The following is a 23,999-nucleotide window of genomic DNA, read 5'->3' as shown; positions in this document are numbered from 1 at the left end:
AGAATTTATAGAATATTTTATTTAAATTTACATAAATATGTGTTTTTAATCTCAGTCATTCTTTGAAATATGTACTCTACATATTATATGTAATGTTATGAACTTATAGTTATCCAATTCTTTAAAAAAAAGCATTCAAATAGCTAAATTATGATTATGTTTACTCTCTGAAGTAAAAATTCCATCAGTTTTCCTGGAAAAGTATGCATAGGATCTCGGACTTAGATCTAGAAGAGATCTCCTAGGCCTCATCCCTTCATTTTACAGATGCAGAAACTGAGGCCCAGCATGGTTAAGTGATTTTCCAAAGTTACACCCAATATCCTATGATAATTATTCATGTTCATGTTTTGAGTCTCATTAGCGAGCAATGAGAGAGTGAGTGAAAACAGTATGAAGTACTAGATAGAGAGCTGGCGTAGGGGCCAGTATGGTCCAGGTTCAATCCCAGCCCCTGATACATCCTGGTTATGTGACTCTAAGCAAGTTACTATCCTCTCAGGGCTCTAGAAAACTCTAAGACTTAAGCTACAGAAGAGGTGCCAAAATGGGTACTTTTTGCATTGTGGAGTTCCCTATATCAGTGAAATCACAAGTTTAGTTCCTATCCCTATTCCTAGTAAGGAATGAGAAAAAAAATTACAAATAAGTAAAAGAACAGGAAAAATCCATTCAAGATGATGAAATGGACTGTATTGACAACTGAATGGTTACCAGCATTCCCTGTGGAACTAGATAAAATTCTAGATAAACCTTTACGATGTGAGTATAATTGCCCTTTCCTTTCCCCTGCTCACAGGTGTATATATATATTGTTAATGAAATAGCACTCTTGTCATCTAGAGGGAATTGAGAAAAGCATACTCATAGTAGGAAAATTCTGGAGAAAGAAATTTGTAAATACGTGCATGCTTTACAAAGAAAGTAAAAAAAAATAATAGCCTCTTGGAGGACATGTGATTTCATTAGTGTGAGTACTATATTGGTACCTATCCAGATAAGAACTACTTTATATTTTATCATTCTGTACAATTACTAAAAAAGAGTAAAAACATTGAGTATATTTCTCAAAGTTATCATATAGCTTCAAGAATAATTGGTAGCCTACCTAGTCAACAGTTAAGTTTTTATTTTAAATGTTGGTCTTTAATGAGACTTAAAAGGTTTTCCTTTTTAAAATTAATATATTTTTAATAGGAATTGCTGGTAAAGCATAGACTCAAGTATTAGGAATGTAAGAGGGATAACTGATATGAAAATGTTTTTCATGATTGCACAAGTATAACCTATATGACATTGCTCATTGACTCAGGGAGGGAGAAAGGGATGAAATTTGGAACTCAAAACTTAAAAAAAGAATAATACTAAAAATTGTTTTTACATGGAATTGGGGGTAATAAAATATTATTTTAAAAAAAAGAAACAAGAGAAAAGATTCCTTTTAAAAATTCTTGTAGCAATGTAATTCATTTGCATATTTAGTACATTTGATTGAAGGTATATATTTTGTAGATTCAACATTTAGAACAACTTCTGGAGTCTATCACTGAGAGTGAAAACAAAATACAGACTTTGAGGAGTTGGATGGAAGCTCAAAGAGAGAGACTAAAAACATTACAAAAACCTCGAAGTGTAATATCAGTGAGGAAGATACTGTTGGACTGTCAGGTAAGAACAATCCAGCATTTATAACATACTTGATTTAAGTGTGTCACAAATATGGTGGGATATAATTTTTTTTATTTCAAAGGCGTTTTTCATCCTTAGAGGTGGGGGAAATTCAAATGAAATTACACTTTGTGTCTCTGTATTCTTGTATTTTGTTCAGTCATTTCAGTCATGTTCAACTCTTTATGATCCCATTTGGGTTTTCTTGGCAAAGATACTGGAGTGGTTTGCCATTTCATTCTCCAGGTCATTTTACAGATGAGGAAATGGAGGCAAACAGGTCTTGCCCAAGATCACATAGCAAGTAAATGTCTAAGGCCCGATTTGAACTCAGGAAGATGAATCTTCCTGAATTTTGGCCCAGTGCTATGCCACCTAGCTTCTCCTACTTTTTGTATACCTCACTTGAGCCTTACAACAATCCTAGAGGTGAGCTCTACAGGTTTTATTCTCCGTATTTCACAGATAAGGACACTGAGACTCAGAGAGGTTAAGCTACTTGTCCATGGTTTTATATACTTGCTATCCTGTTGGAGGCAGGAGTCAAACTAAAGTTTTTTGTTTTTTAACTACAAATCTAGTGTTCTTTCCACTGTATTCTGTTGCCTTTATAATTAGGAAATCATTCGTGTTTATTTCATATATATATATATGTTAACCTTCATTTGGTAAAATTGGGGGAGAACAGTTTTTTAGGGTTTTTGGTTTGTTTTTTGTCACTGACAGCATTTGAGAGTATTGGACTTTTTTTTCCAGCAAAAGATTTGCTGTTTAAGTGTAGTCAGCTACCAGTTTATTTTGACTTATTTCTCTTGTGGCCAATCTTCTAATTACAAAATTGCTGTAAAATTATTTTTTATTTCCTTCATTCTGAGTCTCTTCAGAAAGAATTTTCTTCTAGCTGATAAGTATTGTGATGAAAAAGAAATGTTTTTCACTGAGTTCCTGTCATGTTTAGGACAGAAATCCAATTTAGCATTAATCCTGAGGGATATTGATGTATTCCTTTTCTTCTGCATTGTATATACTACAGACAATCTGCAAATTATGAACCATACCTTTGAGTTCTTAATGACAATTATGTGTTAGTAAATTGAAAATTATTTTTTAAGCAGTCATGGTTAAGTAACTTGCTCAAGGTTACATGGCCAGTTATTTTTGTGTGGGTGCCAAGTATCTGAGGCCGGAACTGATCCCAGGTCTCCTGATGCTGGGGCCGGCACTCGCACTCACTGCGCCACCTGGCTGCCCTGCAAAATGGAAATTCTATTAGCACTAACTTCTGTTGTTAGTGAATAACTTTTGCATTATTGATTAGATATGTGACAAGTCTGTTGTTCTGTTCTCTTTCTTTTCTACAAAGGCAATTTGGCCTTTCTCCTCTATAGCCATAGACAGGGAAGTTAACATGGAGATTCACCATTCTCACTAATTATTCAAGTCAGATATTTTCATTTCAGTGAACTTATTGTATTCCCTCTTCCCCTGGAGAATTCAAAGGGAAGTTATGCAAACTCAAGACCACTAATTATACTTTCAAGTTTAATAAAAGTCCTAAATGAATAGAAAATAGCCAAGCTTGAAATAATTTTACTGAGAAAAGTTGGATAAGATGGTATGGAGGTTCTGCCCTCTGTATCTCCCTATATCATCACTTGTAGCTCTAAGACTATAAGCTATTATATCCTGTTATACATAAGTGTCCCTAAAATCTTAATTTCTTGTTACATAGAGTATCCCTAAAATCTGTAATTTTAGACCATAAAATACATTAAGATTTTTGAGATATTGTAGATATTCATCGTGATAACTGCAGAGATATTTGGTGTTTTAAAACATCACAGAACATGATTTTCCCTTTTTTCTTGCTTTAATAGCTTAAAATTTATGCCCTTTTTAAAACATCAAGACCATTTTCCAACATATCCTCTTACCTATTAAATTCTTGCATGTAACAAAGAAAAATTTTATCAAAATCTAACCGACAAAGCAGCAGTGTTTGATAGTATGTTCAGCATCCCACAGTCATAGTTTGTGACATCTATAACAAAAGGAAAGACATTTGTCTCAATCTCTTTTCTTTGGGACCAAGATTGGTCATTTCACTTCATTTGAGTGTTGTTTTCATGTATGTTGTTATAGACGTTGTGTATAGCGTTTTGTTTCACATGAAGGAAAACTTCTTTAAACTGATTCAGCATGACTTTTCTCAGCAACGACAACAAAATGGGATGGTAAAGAATACCTGATAAACTCTGTATACCTTAGAACTTTTTCATTCCACAAACTAAAATCGTATCAGACTTAAAGATGATTAAGACATGAAGGACAAATGGATGGATTTTCAAAGGAAAGAGAAAGAGGAGATAGGGAAATATGAAAACTACAATGATGTTTCACCATAACTATCACAAATTCTTGGACTAACATGCTAAGACATAAGACACGCTAACACCATGTTCTTATGGAAACTCTTTTTCATGGTTCCTTATGATCAGTTTTATGTTTATTTTCCCTCTTTAAAATGTTCTTGTACTTTTATTACCTTGGTAACAGAAAAGAAGCCTTATGTCGCTTCTTCGGTTCTCTCATGTTGTTTATCCCCTGCTGTTTTCTGTTAATAATGGTTCATCTTCATCAAGGAGCTCTCCTCTTAACAGTTTGCCTGAAGTGTGGGGAAAATATGCCAACTCATCAGTAAATAAGTGTTTCAAAGCTGGGTATTTGGGAGCAGGGGAGGAACTAGTTTTTATCATTTCAAAGCATGAGGAAAGTCAAAAATTATTTTGACTTAAGTACGCCAAGCTATTACCCTCTAATATATAGAAAGAATCAAGTAGTTTGAAATTCCAAGTTGATGATAGGAAATATGGTTGAACTTAAAATCATAAACACATATTCTGAGATGAATGATAGTGCTTTCTTAGAGGGTTACATTAAGGATGAGTGTCTGAAGAGCTTGTGTTCCACTAGTATAGGCAGTAGCAGTTGGCTTCATTCATCAAGTTTTCAGCAAAGTAATTTAGAGGCTTGAGGTGCCAATAAATTAAGCTGTAAAAACAAGACCTCAGTTGTTGCTGCTAAGCAAATGAGTAACTTAACCTTTTTCTATGAAGTTTTGCGACCTACTAGCTGGGTATTGTTATTCCTGTTTTCAAACATTGCTTGCTCTTTCCCGGACTGAAGACTTCTGCCTTTCTTTCACTTGGATTAATTAAGAAGAATCAATTATGTTATAAATAAATGACTCTGAAAAAGTGGGAAGGGATCTAATTTTGTTGCCAAGGAATTATGAGGCAGCTAGATAGCTCACTGGGTAGAGTTTCTTTCCATCTTAGCTATCTTTCAAATTTTATCCTTAAGCTGTCTTTCAAATCCAGCTCCAGTCACTATCTCTGGGCAAGTCCCATACCTTGGTGTGCCTCAGTTTCCTGATTTATAAAATGGGGATAGTGATAGCATCTACCAATCGAATTGTCATGAGGATGAAATAAGATTGTATCTGTAAGGCTCCTTGCAAATCTTAAAGCACTATACAATTGCTTGCTTTCATCATTATTCCATCAAATTAACTTCTGCTAATAATGTTTTTTGTTGTTGTTAGAGTCATTTCAGTCATGTCTGACTCTACATGATCCCATTTGGGGTTTTCTTGGCAAAGATATTGGAGTGTTGCTATTTCCTTGTCCAGCTCATTTTACAGATATAGAAGTGAGGCAAATGGGGTTAAGTGACTTGCCCAGGGTAACACAGCTAGTAAGTGTCTGAGGCCAGATTTGAACTCAGGAAAATGTTAAGCTTAAAAGGACAGAAGGAGTCCTTTTCCTGACTCCCTACCAAGCACTGTATTTACTGCACTACCTAACTGCCCCCAATAAATAATAGATATTAGATTATATAAACAGTCTAACATAGCTGGTTTGAATTCTTCTGAAATCTAGGACCAGAGAGGTTCAGTTAGACCACTTTGTGCAATGCAGTTCATGCAATGTTATAAATTGTGCAAAATGAATGAATTTCTTTTACTAGTGGAATGTTTACCAGAGGTTCACTATGATTCTCTAGAACAGACTTGCAAAGAGGAATTCTCTGTCCTTAGCAGCATTCATGAGCACTTTGGAATTCTGTGTAACTAAGAACTATATTTCTTTCTCTTCTAGGACTTAGAAAATCACTTGGCAGCTAAATCTAGAACACTGGATGAGCTAAAAGAAAATTACATGACTTCAGAAAGTGGCCCAGTGCCAGTGTTACAGGACACCATTTCTGGAATTGATGGTTTATATCAAATGAGGAACAACATTGTCAATAAGGTAGTGGAATATATTTGAAATGTATTTTCTTCCATTTATCCTGTCTTTACAGTCTTCCATTCACTAACAGAGAATTGTTCCATGCCATGCACTTTTCAGGCGCAGAAGGATATGTCGCTAAAGACTTGTGCTGTAGAGGCAAAAGCCCTAAATATTATGTCAAGTCCTATGTTTGTATAAGGCAAGGCTAACATACATGTTTCATCTAATAAAACCCCTGTTTGAATTTGACTTCTGGCAGCATTTTCTGATTAATCACAATTCATTAGCTCCATCATTGAAGAGATATGCAAACGAGGCAATGATTTCAATGGAAGAGAATTTGGGGTTCCTTTATCAGGGTAGCTGCTTCAGGGGTGTGGGAACATTGTACCACCTGATTACATTAAGTAGAAGTGTTCTCCAGCTTTACTATGAGCAGATAAAACTAATGATGATAAAACCAGTGTTGATAAAATAGTGATAAAACTAATCTCAAAGAATATTTTTGGTGTCATATTCATCTTTACTTTTTTATCTACTAGAAATTCCCACTCCTTTCTTTCCATTTTAGCTATGACTAAGTATGTTTCCAGCTCCGTTTCTTTCCCATAAGGCAATAGAACTTGGAAGTGGCTGTAGGGTCATAGATCCATAGTTGGAAATGACCTCAGAGGCCATCTAGTACAACTCTCATATTTTACAGATAAGGAATCTGAGACTCAGGGATGTTTGATGTACATTAATGTAAATGTAGAATTCATACTTGAACTTGTCATGTTATTTTCACTCAACCTTGGGAGGAAATTGAGTAAGCCGTTATTGTGGCAATATTTAGAACCTAATTTTAAATTCTGTTTTAGGATTCTGACTACAAGACTGTATGACTGAATCTAAAAACTGTAACTTAAGTAATCACATTATAAAAACTGATTTTCATTTTGATACAGAAGTAATCATTACTACACTGAGTTTTGGAATGCCCTGCATAATGTACACATTTCCAAGTTTGTTATTATTATACAATTTGATACCAATTATTTACATTTTCCATAGCAGATGCTATGTGATAACCACTTACATGTAAGTTCTTCAGATGGTGCTTACTATGTGTCAGGCAGCATGCTAAGTGTTGGGGGTACAAATACAAAAAGTTCCCTGCCCTCAAGTAGTTTATAGTCTAATAAACTAAGACAGTTACATATAGGGGAATGGTGACTGGGGAAGGGAGTTTCGATCTGGGAAGTCAGGGAAGATAGTAAATTGATCCATAGAGTAGTCAGTTAACAGTGAATAAATGCAGTGGCAATACTTATGAACGAGAAATAATAGAAAGAGGGATAGTAGGGCAGATGACAAGCTGTCCTGGATTGATGACTAGGATGGGGTGCTGGAATATAAAGCATGGTTTGGTAGTCTGGGAACAGTTAGATATAATGAATAGTGCGTGGAATATGAATGTGATAAAATCATATTGTGTTGTAAACAATGACAAAATAGGTGACTTCAAAGAATCATGGACTTTGATGCAAACCGATGAAACTATACAAAGTGAAGTAAGCTGAACCAGAAGAACAATTTACACAAAAGCAAAACATAATTACAAGTAACTTTGAAAGACGTTAAAAGAACAGTGATCAATAGATGGCCATACATGATTGCAAAGGACTGATGATGAAACATATTGTCTACCCCCGATACAGAGATGACTGATTTAGAGTGTAGAATGAGACATGTGTGTATGCATATATGTAAATACATGCATATACACATATATTCTTTTCCTTCTTTTCAACTGGGAATGACAGGGTGAAAATATAATTCTGTTCATTTAAAATGCAATGAAAAATAGAAAGTTTGGTGCTTCAGATGTGGTATGTTGCATATACTTTTAGACAAGTCACTGTTTTGTTAGTTTTGCTTAATTGTTTTATGTTTTTAACATACACTTCTTATGAAGTAGGGGCAGTTTGTAATGTAAAAACAAAACACATCAATAAGTATTTTTAAAAGCAGCTATACTAGATGGGCTGAGTAAATTTGCATTCACTCATTTGCCAATCTTGACAGCTCAGACCCAGGGTGGGAGTTCAAAGGCTGAGTAGATTAGCTCACAGAGATCAGTAATTCACTGATGTGATTACTCTTAGTGCCAATCAAAAGCCCTTTATGCTTTAGTAGATTGTTCTGAGTATTCCTGGTGGCCAGCCTTCTAGACTGATCCTCTAATAATAGTCTATCTCCCTACCCCTACTCTAAAGTTCTAGTTTGGTATGACATGTCAGAATTTGCACTGTTAGCACAACTTTCAATAAGTCAGGGTCACCATGGTGAGGCATTGTAGTAAGATTATATTTTAAATAAATTTTTTACTTATAATTTTGTACTTGTTGCACTTTATAACCCTAAAGTACTATAGAATTTGAAATATTTAATTGCTACTATAATTAGCTACCCCAGTTTCATCTCCTAATGGTCAGCATGTCTACAGCACCTTAGGTACTATCTCAACTCTTTGGTCTTGGCTGCTCTTTACTTGGTATGTACCAGTCCTAAGATCTCACTTCTTACAGTACTTACCTGGTCATGTTATCCAAATGTAAGCATTTCATCCAAAGAGACATCCTAAAGTTGATGTTAATAGTGAAAGTACAAACCTGGAAGAAAGAACAAAGTAATGAAAGAATGTGAACCTGTATCTTTCTCTCCCATAGGTCAACCAACTCAAAACCTCCATGCAGTCAGTGTTACAACAGGAAAGGCATTGTGATCAACTCTTTGAGGAAGTGAACATGATGATAATCCGATTCTGGTACTGTGTAGAGCACAGCAAGCCTGATGTGTTATCTCTGGAAGCTTTGAGATGTCAAGTGAAGAACCTTCAGGTAAATATTCACAGCAGATCAGAGAAAAAAAAACTTAGGAGGAAACAAAAATGTATTGGACACAAAATATTGGACTGAAGTCCCTTTTGTGTGGGTTACTAATACATAGAAAATGCTGCTCTAAGCAGCTTCCTAGAAATGTCCAGTTAATATTCTACATGAGTAATTGAATCAAATTGCTGACATCAACATTTAAATATTAGCATACATAATTACTTAAATTTATTTATGGTATTAATCATTTGAGTTAATTAGATTATTAATTATTTAAATTTTAAAAGGCAAAATGAAATAGTTAGTATTGATTTGATTGCCCTGCCTAGAACACAAGTAAAAAAGAGATAGTGGGGGGCAGCTAGGTGGCGCAGTGAGTAAAGCTCTGGCCCTGAAGTCGGGAGGACCCGAGTTCGGTTCGGCCTAAGACACTTAACACCCACACAAAAATACTAGCCGTATAACCTTGGGCAAGTTACTTAACCCCAATTGCCCTCCAAAAGGCAAAAAAAAGAAAAAAAAGAAAAGAGATAGTGGGGAAGATGGCAAGAAGACCTGGATAGATGGGATGCTGGTTTGTGACACATGGTCTGGTGACCTGGGAATGGTTAGAAATAGTGGGTAGGATAGAGGTTCAAAATTGGAGTCAGAAAGACCTGGGTTTTAGTCTTCCTTTAATATGTACTTACTATGGGACCATAGGTAAATTTTTTAACCGATCTGTGCTGCAGGTAGCAGTTAGAGATGAGTTGCAGATCAGTATAAGCGGAAAGAGTCTCCTTACCAGAAGTTCTTTACCACAGTGAATCACAAAATAATTCAATCGTAAGGGGAGATTTCTTTACAGTGAGTACAATCCAAAAGTAGAACAGGGAACTAAGAGTTTCCTATCAATGGATGGAATTGTCAGGCACAGGTTAGACTAATTGATCTCTGAGGTCCCTTCCAATTCTTTCATGATTCTCTAAGTTTTGTAAAACTATAAACTAAGTTTTTCTAATTGTTTACTGCTTTTAGTCTGAATGCTTTTTTTACTACTATTTGGAGTCTAGTTATATTGGCAAGCTTTCCTTTAGGATAGTAGATCAAATAGTGCTTAATTCCTATTTATACATTTTCTTAGCTTCTTCAAGATGAAGCAGAGAGCAGTGAAGGAAATTGGAGCAAACTCCAGAATGCTATTTGTAAACTCAAAGACTGTTGTCCTTTGGTTACTGAGATAATTGAACAGAAGTGTCAAGAAGCACATAAAAGGTACATTTAAGATAAATACAGTGGGTGTCTCTCTGATTTACTAGCTCATACCTGAGGTTATACGGACAATAGAACAATTTGCCTTATGATCATCATGTTTCATCAGACATTTTCTGAGATGACTGATTTTCAATCTTCCTGTCTCTTTTGCTCTCAATAAGCTTTCCCTCTAAAAAGGCATAATGTCATAGAGGATATAGTCTGTCTCCTGGGAGTCAGATAAAATAGAAATTGCTCTGATCACAGCCAGAATGAGGAAAGCAAACAGATGCTATAGAAATTTCAATTTTTTAAAAAATCTAAGCCATAATACAATAAGCATTTCCATACACAAAATAGAGCAGAAGATTGTGTACGAAATCACACAACTCCATTACACATGTTTTGTTTTTTCCTTTTATCTTTAATAAAGTCAACATGCAATTTTCAAAGTTGTCATGCTTAACTGTGTTTTTTCCTGGCCTTTCTTCTTTTCTCTTCTGTGAATTTTTCTAAATGCTTCAATGACCTCCTTTTCTTTCTTTTTTTCCCCTGATCAGCCTTATGACTAACTCCACTCTGCCTACCATCTCCCACCCTCAATTAAAAAGGAAAATCTTTGTAACAGATATGCATAGTCAGGCAAAACAAATTCTAGCATTGCCCATGTCTAAATATGTATCTCTCATTCTTCACCTTGTGTCCATCACCTCTCTCAGGAGGTGAGTAGCATACATCATCATTGGTTCTCTGGAATTGTAGTTGGTCATTAAATTGAATAAAATTCTTAAGTCTTTCAAAGCTGTTTTTCTTTAGCATATTGTTGAATACATTTTTCTCTGGTCTGTGTTCACATCACTGTATCAGCTCACACAAGTCTTCCCAGGTTTCTCAGAAATGGTCCTTTTCATAATTTCTTACAGTACTATACTCTCAAATTATATTTTATATATCACAAGTTGTTCAGTCATTCCCTAGTTGATGGGTACCTTACCCTCCCTCATTTTCTAGTTTTTTGCTTTAACTAAAATTGTTGCTATAATTATTCTTGTAGATATGAGTCTTTGATCTCTCTCTGGGATATATGCCTAGTAATGGTATTGCTGGGCCAAAAGTTTTGCACATTTGGTGGCTTTGTAGGTATAGTTTCCATAGCTTTCCAGAATAACTGTATCAATTCACTTCTCTATCAATAGTAAATTAATGTGCCTCTTCCCATAGCTTTTACAGCTTTTATCTTTTTCCTTATCCTTGCAAATCTGAGTTAACTCAAAGTTAATTTTAATTTTTCTTAGTAATTTGAAGCAATTTTTTTCTATGATGGTTGATAGGCCTAGATTTCTTTCTTTGAGAGTTGCCTGTTCATATCCTTTGACCATTTATCTTTTCGAGGAAGGGCCTTTTTTATATATATTTGAATTAATTCTCTTGAATATCAGACTCTTATCAGAGAAACTTACCTACAAATACTTTCAAGAGGTACTTGTGTCTTTCAATGACACATAGATTTGTGTTTTAAATGAAAGAATCAGGGTTTGGAACTAATTAAAGAATCCTCCATTATGGTTGGCTTTCAGTTACACCATTATTGGAAATAACAATTATCATTCTACTTGCCCCCTTCAATTGGCGAGCCCAGATTATGGAAAATGGAATAACTAGGATTTTTCATTTATCTGTTTATTGACAGGTGGACTCAAGTGAATCATGAAGTTGCAGATCAGTTACAGTCAGCCCAAAGTATGTTACAGCTTTGGGAGTCTTACACTGTTGCTCATGCTGAAGCAACAGCAAGGCTGGAACAACTTGAAGAGAAGTTCAAATACATTTTGAATATTAATGTGTCTGGAGACAACCTGAGTGAGATTCTAATCCGAGCACTAAAGGATGCAAAGGTAGATCCAAAAGCCCTTCCTTTCTCTTGTTTAACCATGAGCAGGAGAAGAACGCTATATTGTGATCAGGAGACCTGGGTTCTAGTTCATACTTTTCCATTGACTAACATGTAATGACATCTGTGTGGGCTACCATTTCTTTATTAGAAGAGGCTAGACTGGGTTATCTTAAAGTAAAAGTAAAAATAATATAAATTTTTATTTATATATAATATATAGGCCTAGTAATGGTATTGTAATAGTAATAGTAAATAGTAAATTTATTTACTAAATAAACAGTAAAAAAAATAAATATAAAAAGTAAAAATAAATAAAGTAAAGTAAAAATTTCACCCTTGGGTGAAAGTGTTTTGTTTATTAATTTGCCTCATGCTGTGCACCCATTGGTAATAATTCAATAAATGAAGTGAGGTCTTGTTAAGCAGAGATCTGACTGCCGTCACCAATGGAACAGCTGCGCCTGTACATATTAAGCCACAAAAACCCAGGAACAGGATTAGATCTAGGATAGAGTTTTAATTCAACCACTATTTATTGAATCTTATTGTGTGGAGCATTTAAAAGTATAAGAGATTATCCCCCTCTAGTCTTCTTGACAAAGTGAGATAGATAGATGATAGATACACATATACAAGAAGCTGTTAAATACTAATACAAGGAAATTTTTACTAGTTTGTGCCCAAGATATTGCTATATATGATGAATTCAGGTGTGATTAGAAACATATCAACATGGGATGGAAAAAAGAAGGTTCAGGATAGGAAGGATGCCAATAATAGGAGATCAGGAATGCTACTTCCGATATCAAGCAGTGGGACAAAAGAATAGCAGATGATACAAGGTCCGATATTTTGAAAACAGTGAATTTGTTTCAGTGCAGCTTCATGTCCATTAAAAAAAAACCAGAAAGGCCAGTTTCAAGGAGACCAATTATGTGTTGGGGGTGGGAGAAAACCCCCCCCCCAACAAATCACTGAGTACTTTCACAGGAAGCAGACCATTTGCTTTGGGTATTGACAGTCATCTCAGGCTGTTTGTGTAAACTGGCTAGAGAATTGGACTTGGAGTCAGGAAAGCCTGAGCTCATTACTCCCACCTCCAATACTGTGTGACTTGGGGCAAGTTACTCAACCTCTATCTATTGTAAAATAAGGATAATAAACCTAGCTCATGAGGCGATTGTGAGAATCAAAGGAGATAGTATATGTAAAGCACTTTGCAAACCTATCTCTATAAATGCTCTCTATCATCATTACCACCACCACCACCATCATCTGTCTAGGGCTAGGCAACCATGACATCATTTTTTCTAGTATTTAATGAACTGGCTAAATTTGTTTGGATGGAATAGCAATAGCAAATATAGTATGAAAAAGAAATTTTTTTTCATATTTTTTTATCTATATCTATAGAGCTCAATCTTTTTTTGTTCATCATGCTAGCACTGGCAACTAGACTCACTTGGCTTTTATGAATACCTCTGTTTAGAAACCAAAGTTGAACCAAAGCTCATTGACACCTACACATGGAATAGGTGTCAGTTCTACTGATATTTAATCTCACAAATAATTTCTATTGATTTATAATTTCAAAAATTATTTCTACTAATTTTTAATTTGCCTTTTTTGGGGAGGGCAGTTGGGGTTAAGTGACTTGCCCAAGGTCCCACAGCTAGTTTTTGTGTTGTCTAAGGCTGGATCTGAACCTAGGTCCTCCTGACTCCAGGGCTGGTGCTCTATTTACTGTGCCACCTAGCCTCCCTGACTGATTTTTAATTTGAAAAATCATTTCTACTGATTTTTAATTTCAAAAAGTTTAATTTCAAAAATCATTTCTACTAATTTTTAATTTTAAAAGTCTTAAATTGACCCCTGCCCATACAGATACTTCAAGTACTAATAACAATCCCAGATTCCCTGTGGGGACTCAGCACCTTTTAGTGAAAATTTTGTTTTGTTCTGCTCTATCAATGAGCTATTTTAGAAACGGAAATCAGGAATAATTGAAATAAATCTATGTATGATTTGAAAGTGTCTGATTAGGAACTATGCTGCATCATTATGGTTAACATTAAAAGAATTTTGTCCAGAGATCTTAAAAAGCTTCCCCAGTCTTTTCTGAAATCAAAAAGACTTGAGAATCAGTCAGGAAAAAACCCCAAACCTTTTTACCACTTAGAATACTAAGTGCCTGTGAGACTTCAAGAAAATCAGGGGGTATAGTTCTTCCCACCTTCAAATTACCAAGAGTCCAGTTGAAGATGGAAGACTAACACTTGAGAAACTGAGAATAAATCAGCGAGTATTTATTAAGTGCTTAGTATATGCTAAATGCAAAAATAAAGTACTTCAAGAAGCTTACATTCTAATGGGGGAAGCTCTCGCACAAAAGAGAGTGGAAAAGACACTGGGGATTGAAAGGAGGGTTAGCGCCAGAGTGCCAGAATGATTTAAGATAATTTATAATGTTCATAATGAACTGCTTATATTTTTTCTAATGCAGCTAGGTGATGCAGTGGATAGAAAGCCAGACCTAGAGTCAGGAAGACTCATTTTCCTGAGTTCAAGTCTGGTCTTAGACCCTTACTGGCTGTGTGACCCTGGGCAAATCATTTAAGCTCCATCTGCTTTAATTTCCTCATCTCTAAAATGAGGTGGAGGAGAAAATGGCAAATCACTTTGACAAGAAAACCTGTCACAAAGAGTCAGAGAAGCCTGAAAAATGACTGAACAACAAAAAAAAAACAGCATAATAAGTATAATAGAAGGTCAATAAAACATGAATATCACAGGGTCTCATAGATATAGAGCTTAGGAAGGGAACTCGGAGACCATATATTTTGGGGGGCTCATCAAAGTAGGCCTCCTGCTTTCCTAGCCCTTGAACTAAGGATGGCTTTTAATTTAAAATTAAATTTTGTATGACCTAGAGGCAGCTTGGTGGCACAGTGGAGAAGAGTGCCAGGTCTAGAGTCAAGAAGACCTGAGTTCAGATCCAGCCTAAGACACTAACTACCTCTGTGACCCTGGGCAAGCCACTTAACTTCTGTATGCCTCAGTTTCCTCAAATGTGAAATAAGGATAAAAATAGCTTTTACCTCCAAAGATGGGGCAGCTAGGTAGCACAGTGGACAGAGTGCCTGACCTGGAGTCAGGAAGACTGATCTTCCTAAATTCAAATCTGACCTCAGATACTTATTAGCTATGTGACCCTTAGTGACCAAGGCACTTAACCCTCTTTGCCACAGTTTCCTTCATCTGAGTTGTGTAGGAATTGCCCACATTATTAGAATGACCCATCCTGAAAAGTTCATAATGAACTATGTTCAAAGCACCCTACAAAGTGCTGTGATAACACTTAACATTGAAGGTAAAACTCCATAAGTTATTAGTGGTCATGAATTGTCAATATCACCATGAGAAAGGCCCAACCCCTTTTTCAATGTCTCTGTCTTAAAGTACTGTGTCTAGACTGTACAAGACTAGTTAAAAGAATCAAGTGTTAAATCTTTGTTTTTGAGAGTTTATGTGGGTTTGTGCCTATGTTAATATAACCTTTGGTTCTGAACACATTGTGACTTAGCACACTGCTCAGAGCATTTTATTTTCTTGTGTAGATTGCTCTATAATTTTGTCATTATTAGTAAAGAGTGCATGGATAGTAAATATGTTTCAAATGTATTTGAATTGTTATTAAGCCTCACAAATTTCATTATCTCCAAACTCATAGGTGCTGTTCAAATGGAAAACAAACCACTATCCTATTATCTAGTTGTTTTGGTCCAAATTTTTGTCTAATTAAAAGGAATGGACTTGAGATCTTTTTCCCCACTTCTAATTAAGTCCTGCATTCTGTATCATAAGGCACTTATCAGAAATGTCCATCATAGTGTACTTACCCAAAGGCTCCTGAATCAGCTTGTTGTCCTAACTGGTGGGACCATACAGGCTCCCATTTATATCCAAATGCCTCAGTGGGGTAGAGGGTTATACTAACCATGGAAGTAATGTTAAAAGTAGTATTCTAAAATGATAGGAATACAAAATAAAGAAAAGTTCCTTGATACAGCAGTTTCTATGAACTAAAAGCCTCTACTTTCTTAGTTCAAAGGCAGGTTTAGTTATTGTTTGACTTGGAAAAGCTGATTTCACAACAATCACTCAAGTGAACTACCTGCCAAACCACATAGTGAGTGAAAGCTTAACTGCACGGGTGTAGCAGCAAGCACCCCAAGCGTCCTCAGGATTTGCAGCTACCACAGGTTCTTGGATCTGCTTTGTTAAAGGGAAGCAACTCAAAATGGGTTAACAAGCTTACTTTAATCAGTCAGACATATATCGTTTACCTTGTTCAGGAGAAAAGGTCAGCACCCTGAACCTCAAAGTATACAGGCATAATTATCAAGACAGAAACATCAAGTAGACAGATTTCCAAACTGTCCAACCATTACATCCATACCCAGTCAACATCTGGGTTTCCACATTCTGGGTTTTTCAAAGCCGGGGGACTCTCAACAACGGCTTCCCAGAATTCAGATCAAATCACAGAACACTTCTCAAAGTGAGTCCCCAAAACAAAGCTACACATCAGGGCTTATATAGCCTTCTCCTGGCTCAGAGAATGTAACAACCTTATTGACCCATTGGCCAATCAAAAAGTATCTACTGAAAAACAAGCCTCCCTCCCCAGGCTTCTGCTGCACTTTAGCCTAGGGGCAGGGAAGATCTTTAAAATTTACATTCGCATTACAACGGGTTACCATGGCTTACATTTTTTAAAAAGACAAACTTTGGTGTAAAATGTTATTTTGCAGTAGGGAAAAAATTGTTGTTTTTCAGCATTCTTATTTTCAGACCTTGCAGGATGACCTAGAGAACATAAAAGAAACCTTTCTTCAGAATGCAGCGGTCATTGAACTAAACCTAGAGCAAGCAGGTCCTGTCAAGCAAGATGTTCTTTCTAATCAATCTTCTTCACTTCAGAGGATTTCTTATCTGCAAAAAATACTGCTTATGAAGTCAAATGAGTTCGAGGTACAGCTCAAATTCATTTTCAGCTTGGTTTTGATCTTGTGATCTCAAGACACACAGTTAGGGGATCTTTCTGTCCCTGGACTTGGCTCCAACTGAATATATAAAGCTGAACTAAATTAATTTCTTATATGACAGTAGCATGTTTTACAGAAAGTTTGTGCATTTCATTATATGTAATGGTTTATAAGACAGCACATTACCTTGAATAAGATATTCTAGGTTTACTGTTATTTTAAAAGTATGTTATTTGAATTGTACATAAATTACTTGGTGTTCTCTTTATTCAGCTTGTTGCTGGGCCATTAGTGGCAATTGTGCAAAAAAAAAGTGTATAGTAGGACACATAGTTCCCAATACTGACAACTGAGGGAGCAGATTAATTAGTACTTCCCTCGGTCCTTTCTTTTCACCATAAGCCATGGACAATTGCGAAAGACAAAAGATACAAACTAGGATGTATTTTATAGTGGCAAGTATCCAAAGTCACTATCAACTTTTTAACCATGTTTAATTTATACTGATATATCTTGATATATATATATACACATATATATGTGTTTGTGTGTATATATTTTATATATCTATGTGTGTGTATATATATATGTATATATGTAAATTTTTGGAAGCAGGTAGAGTATGTATATAGTATACATAAACAACCAAAGGTTATATTTAATACTTTATTTTTGTCTTCTCATTAGATAGGCATCTAATGTTTCTAATGAAAATATGTCTCTTGTTCTAGCATATTCTTTCCCAGCTGAAGGATTTCAGGGACCAACTAGAATCTTTGGAACACAATATCAAACATCCAGTAGAGAGTTTGGATCTACAGGGAAGAGAAGACAATCCAGAATTCCTCCTGGTAAAGTCGAATCTGACATCTTTCTAAGGGCTTGGAACATCAGGAGGAAAAGAAGAGGGCTAGTTTGTGTTGCTTTTGTATAGGACTGGTATACAATCAGAATAATAACTTTTGAACATAGTCATTTATATGACTTATACAGCATTCTCTAAAATCTAAATTGGGGTTAGAACTCAAGTCTTCTTGAATCACAAACCATTGGTCTGTCCCAGAATCATAAAACTGAAAATATGATTCATCTAGGTCCCAATTAGTGCAAATAATGACATCCTGAGGTGGTCACATGTTTTCAAGTTTATACTATTTGAAGTTATATAAAATATGCTCATTCATTCCAAACCGGAACAAAATTTTACCAAATTTTCCAACAAAGCTTAAGATGAGAGTAGTTTATGATTACTCATCAATCATTCAACAAATTCAGTTAACTAGAACACTCCACTGAGCGTACTGAATGGGATTCTAACGGATTGGGTACTCTAATGAAAAGTACTGAGGAGTTTTATTGCTAAGCTAGTTCTTATGATACATTGAGGTCCCTTAAGTGGTCACATTATTCACATTCGAACTGCATGTTTCTATTGGGCTGGAACAAATATAGAAATTAATTGAATTGTGGTTTTGTTTTATCCCATTCCCCTACTTTGAACAGAATCACATGTTAGAATTAACAGCATTGTCCCCTGACGTGGAATATTTGAACGAAGTAAGCTTCAAGCTGCCGCTTAGTGACATAGACATAAAGACATTACAAGATCTGAATCGAAAGTGGACGCAGGCAACTGCCACGGCTCTGGAGAAGTGCAGGTTAGAAAACCACATCAATGCCATATTACGTCCATTAAGGAGAAGTTAGTTAAAGGGCCATGTACACTTTGTATCATCTTTTTTGCATAATCCTTTTTAAACTTGTAGAGAACTTCAGGGAACTGGATTCAATGAAAAATTCCTTTACAAATGTCAAAAGTGGATACAGTTTTGGGAGAAGATAGAAGAATGTCTGAAAATGAACCTGGTTGGCAGACTTGAGGATCTTCTACAGCAGCAGAAAACATTTGAGGTAATGTCAGCAAACCTCTTTACCTTCCATGTCTCACCAAAAAAAAAAGAAAAAGATTTTTAGAAGCAAAATATATCACAATTAGGTAACGCATTTCTTTCTCTATTGTTTGTTTCTCTTGAGATCAAATCCATGTTGTTGTTGTTCATTCATTTCAATCATGTCTGACTCTTTGTGTCTCCATTTGGGGTTTTCTTGGCAGAGACACCAGAGTGGTTTGCTATTTCCTTCTCCAGCTCATTTTCCAGATGAGGAAACTGAGGCAAACAGGGTTAAGGACTTGCTTGTTGTCACATAGCTACTCAGTGAACTTAGATCTTCCTGACTCCAGGCCTACCCCTCTATTCACTGAACCATCTAATCCAAATCCACATTAGACATGACCCTATCTTGAGGAAGCTCTGAAAGCCCTATTTTTTTACCGAGTTGTTTAAATGTTGGAACTCATTCTAAGTCTTTTCCAAATATGACCACAGCTTTGCAAACACCATTAGTAAATGTGCCATTTTTTGTAACTTTTAAGTAGTATGTAAGGGAATTCAGCCTTCAGCATTTTGGATTTAACTATGGTAGAAGTGAAATCATTTCCGTTTGTCCAGTTACAAACATCTATTAAAATATTGAGGAACCTGGCCTGTATTTCCATGCTAGGAATTTTAGAACACCATTCCTTAAACTCTTAGTCTGAAATTAAACCACATTAAGAAATCTAGAATTCGGGGATCCTGAATTTATCAATACAAAAAGTATGATTGATGCTTTTTAGCATTTTTTAGTTAAAAATTAGTTTAAAATTCTGAACTCTTAAATTAAGAATATCTTTAGATCAGAATTTAAAATCTCAATTGTATGCTGATATTTTGGGTGAGTTTACATTAGAACACATTTATTTACTAACATTATGCTTGTTTTTTTTTTTGTGATGATATTAGTTAAATTTGCTAGTTATCCCTGTAAGCCAGACTTTAATGTACAATACAGGTGCATCAATAAATAAAAGAAATCATTGACATCAAAATTGATGTTTCTGTTTATGTTCTTTTAAAAGAGTTCTTGAACAAACTTTCACAAACAAAGTAGCCAGATGGCACAGACTTGGAGTTAGGAAGACCTGAATTCAAATACTGCCTCAGACACTGTGTGACCCTGGACAAGTCATTGTAGCGTCAATGCAATATTTACAGCACCCGTGATCATGATAGACTGTGACTATAAGTATCGCATGATGTTCTATCACAAAATATACCAGAGAACAGAACTGAAACATTTATTTAGACACCAGAAAACCAAATCCCCAAACCAGTAAGTCAGTTCCATCATAGTACCAACAATATTCAGAAGCCATAATAACGCTGAGGGCTACAGCATTCTTCAGCCTTTCCACAAGCCAATACAAGATCAATATTTTCTCACAAACCTCTATCTCCTTAATGAGTGTCCTCTCTCCCCCAGTGTCTGGTTAAGTCTGAACCAGCTTCCTGTGGGCTCTGCTTCTCTTCAGCAAACTCCTCCCACCATAGGCTCCATGTGACCACATTCAGCCTATCAGGGGGCAGAATCTATCTTCACAGCAGGGAAGCTTCCTGTAGGCTCTGCTGCACCCTTCTGCAAATTCCCTCCACCACAGGCTCCATGTGACTACATTCAGCCTATTAGGGGGAAGAGTTTACTTTCAAAGTAGGGGAGGTCTTCAAACTCCCTCCTAGGTCTATTAAGGGGTAGGGAAGATCTTCAAATTCCCATTCTCATTACAGTCACTTAACCCTGGTTGCCTCAGTTATTCATCTGTAAAATGAACTGGAGAAGGAAATTGCAAACCACTCCAGTATCTTGCCAAGGAAACCCCAAATGGGGTCACAAAGAGTTGGATACAACTAATTGATCAATATGTGTCATTATTACCAAATGAAAATAAACAGACAGAGATTTCCCAACACACCCCATGTAACTTGATTGACCCCAGCTACCCTGATGCAGTTTCCTGATCTAGAGACATGAAAGGTCCTAACCTCTTATAGTTGCTGCCTCTCAGATTTGGTGGATGCCCAAGACTACATAGGTATATACCCTGATGACTGACTGACCCACGCATTTCCAGATAGAGACAAGCTGGGGCATGTCCAAAGAACCTCAGTGCCATTGTGTGCTTGTTGCAAATCTTTGCAAATTAGGACAAAATAAACCTCTTCCTTTGTTAAATGTTCAGTGATTTGTGAGTACTTCATTTCATCCCAACATCAAATCTTAACTAAGAAGTTACAGACTTTAGAATTGAGCCTACAACATAGGATGAAAAAAATCTTTGTGGTAAATAGAAATGATAAAAAAATATGCCATCCAGAGTCTATAAGGATACACATATGCAAGAGTAATTAAAATATCACTTCAATGGAGAAGTTTAAGGAAATGAACAGGTATTGTTCTAAAGAAGGAAAAAAAATATTATTTATAGTATCAACTTATACCCATCATATTGGCAAAAAATGGCTGAAGACAATAAAAATTCAGTGTTGGTAGGAATGCAGGAGAATAGGCATTCATCATAAGTTGCCAAAGGAAATCACTGTGGGCTATGGGTTTAGACTAATGAGAGACTTGGGTTCTAATCCCATCTCTAAATTAATAGCCAGGGGACCATGGGCAAGTCCCTCAACCACTCCAAATATGTTTCTTTATCTGTAAAATGGAGATTCTAATGCCTATAATATGTATCCCACAGGGCTGTTGCAAAGATCAGATTCAATAACAATTCAGCAAATGTTATATAAGTACCTACTGTGTTTAAAGCACTGTGCTAAGTGTTGGGGAAACAAAAATAGCTTCTGCTCTCAATCATCTTATATTCTATTGGGGAACATGACAAGAGCATAGATAGGTCAGTATATATAATATTCACAAATACCTCAAATGAGATAAAGTATGTAAAATATTTTTCAAATCTCAAACCTCTAGAAATTACAAATAATTTATAAGCATGAACTCTTATTATTAAGTTATTGGTGAGGATATACATTTGTGTAAAATTTTTAGAAGACCATCTGGAAATATATAACAAGAATTATATAACTGATAATACACTATCTATTGCCCAATGACCCTACTCCTAGGAACTGTATTCTAAGGACATTATTAAAAAGAAAAAAAGGACTTATCTGTATAAAAATATTTATAGATGATTTATTTTATGTAACCCTCTCCAGAGGATAAGCCAGGGGACAATTGAAAACATATTGGTAGCAATTATAATGGGCAACAGCTAAAAACTAGCCAAATAAATTAAGGTGTGTCAATGAGACAGAACACTTGTGCTGTAAAAAGAAAAAAAAAGGCAAAAATTTAAAATACAAAGAAACATGGAAAGATGTAATATAATATAAGGATGGCTAAATTAGACTAGCATGCACATTGACTTATAGTACATAGCCAGAAAAGAAATTAGGAGGCATTGAGCAAATCACTTCTTCTAGTTTCCTTTTTGTGAAATGCTTTTTTTTCCCTCTTTTCTAAATAAAAATGTAAATTGTTCAGAATTTGTGGATTTGGGTTTCAGTTTGATATTATCTTTGTATTTATTTAGAATGTCAAATTAATAATTAATATTTTCAAATTATTAAATAAAATATAAGTCCAAATTAATAAAATTAATTATGTTGATTCATTTCATTTTTTGAAATATTTGCAGATGTTGCAAGCTGAGATTTCTGTAAATCAGCCAGTTGTTGACTGTTTTGTCAGCCAGTCACTACAACTTCTGAATACACCAGAAATAGAGAAGAGGTAAGGTGCTTCTTGGTATGTAATGAGAAATAGCGATGGCAATTTAGCAGGTAAAGGATTTCCACCAAGTGAAACTTAATGAAGTCAGCATCTAAACATTGTGTTAGGAAGGGCTCTATGGGAGTGGATACCATAGTTCTATATGCAACACTAGGTTCTCTTTATTCACTTGTAGTTGTTAAAGTTTCTATACGCTTTTCACAGCAGTATGTTGGGGTATATGTCTTTATAGGAAATGGTAGGTTCCAAGGAACTTGAGTTTTATCTACCAAAAATCTTGAATTCTAAGGTTTTCCCCTCAGTGTAACTAATAACAAGCAGATAGAGTGAGTCCTTCAGTACCATCTATAATGGGGATCCTCCTAATTTATCCTGGTTAAAGTATACCCCTTAGAGCTTGCATGAAGCTAAAGCCTAACTCTTTGGGCCACTTGTAGATATGTACATGCAAATGTATGTGTGTGTGTGTGTGTGTGTGTGTGTGTGTGTGTGTATTGCTAAAGGACTTTGGGATGACACAGGATGCAGAAGCTACATCAGAAGCTTAGCCACTGAGTGAAGATTTGCTTATTCAGTAGATTTTAAAGAGATAACTTGCAGTCTCTTTTCCTTCTCTCTTCCCATCTTCTGAGCATATGGAGAATGTCGGAGACCCTCGTTTAAATTTCAGGGGGGTTCGGTGGTCCTACTGGACCTCCAGTGACTCCAAACTTCTCAAGCCCATGAGGTAGTTGTCAAGGCTGAAAGCATCCATGTCAGAATTATTATTTAGTCATCTGTGCTCTGGGAAAGAAACACAAATCACAAGAGTTAGTTAAATTTCTGAGATCCAGATATGTAGTCATCACTATGTGTGGTCAGTTGCCATTGCTACCAGGGTGCAAGAGGAAAAGAAATTCCACCTCATCTCCCCACCAGAAGTTGGAGAGACTTTCAAAGTCCTGACATGCTTAGCAGACAGGAAGGGAGAAAGCTCCAGAGGGCCAAGTCATACCTGTGTCCTGAGTGGGAAGTTCTTTCTGGTGCTATCACTAATCTTCTTTAATAATATAGACCCCCCCCCCACACACACACACGTATATCTGTGTGTTTGTCTGTGTGTGTTTCTGGAAGTGACCAGAGCTCCATGAATAGTTCATAGGGGGTGTTCTAGACAACAAATCATGAGGGCTCCCCTGCTCTCCTCCTTTCCCCCACATTCATATATTTAGAATTACAGGACTGAAGACTCCTTCACAGGTCAAATAACCCGTACGCTTGTCTTGATTAAGCTTTATATTTAAGTCACCCTAGCTGT

The 23,999-nt window shown here is 35.8% G+C and overlaps 1 protein-coding gene across 1 annotated transcript in view; it reads left to right on the top strand.

Annotated features, from left to right (window-relative positions):
• SYNE2 (spectrin repeat containing nuclear envelope protein 2) overlaps window positions 1–23,999 on the top strand; it is a 493,787-nt gene that overhangs the window by 395,855 nt on the left and 73,933 nt on the right. The window contains exons 88-97 of the mRNA XM_069091728.1: window positions 1,513–1,668; window positions 5,829–5,981; window positions 8,675–8,845; window positions 9,963–10,093; window positions 11,763–11,967; window positions 16,821–17,000; window positions 17,746–17,865; window positions 18,518–18,672; window positions 18,781–18,925; window positions 22,608–22,702. Of these exons, the coding sequence (XP_068947829.1) occupies window positions 1,513–1,668; window positions 5,829–5,981; window positions 8,675–8,845; window positions 9,963–10,093; window positions 11,763–11,967; window positions 16,821–17,000; window positions 17,746–17,865; window positions 18,518–18,672; window positions 18,781–18,925; window positions 22,608–22,702 (1,511 nt within the window). The remainder of the gene's footprint in view (window positions 1–1,512; window positions 1,669–5,828; window positions 5,982–8,674; window positions 8,846–9,962; window positions 10,094–11,762; window positions 11,968–16,820; window positions 17,001–17,745; window positions 17,866–18,517; window positions 18,673–18,780; window positions 18,926–22,607; window positions 22,703–23,999) is intronic.

The sequence above is a fragment of the Petaurus breviceps genome, unplaced genomic scaffold (genome assembly GCF_028583685.1).
Source record: "Petaurus breviceps papuanus isolate PSGF00001 unplaced genomic scaffold, PetGlider_PUasm1.0 189, whole genome shotgun sequence".
NCBI lineage: Eukaryota > Metazoa > Chordata > Mammalia > Diprotodontia > Petauridae > Petaurus > Petaurus breviceps.
Note: the sequence above shows the minus strand (reverse complement) of the source record. Positions and strands in the feature narration are given on the sequence as shown.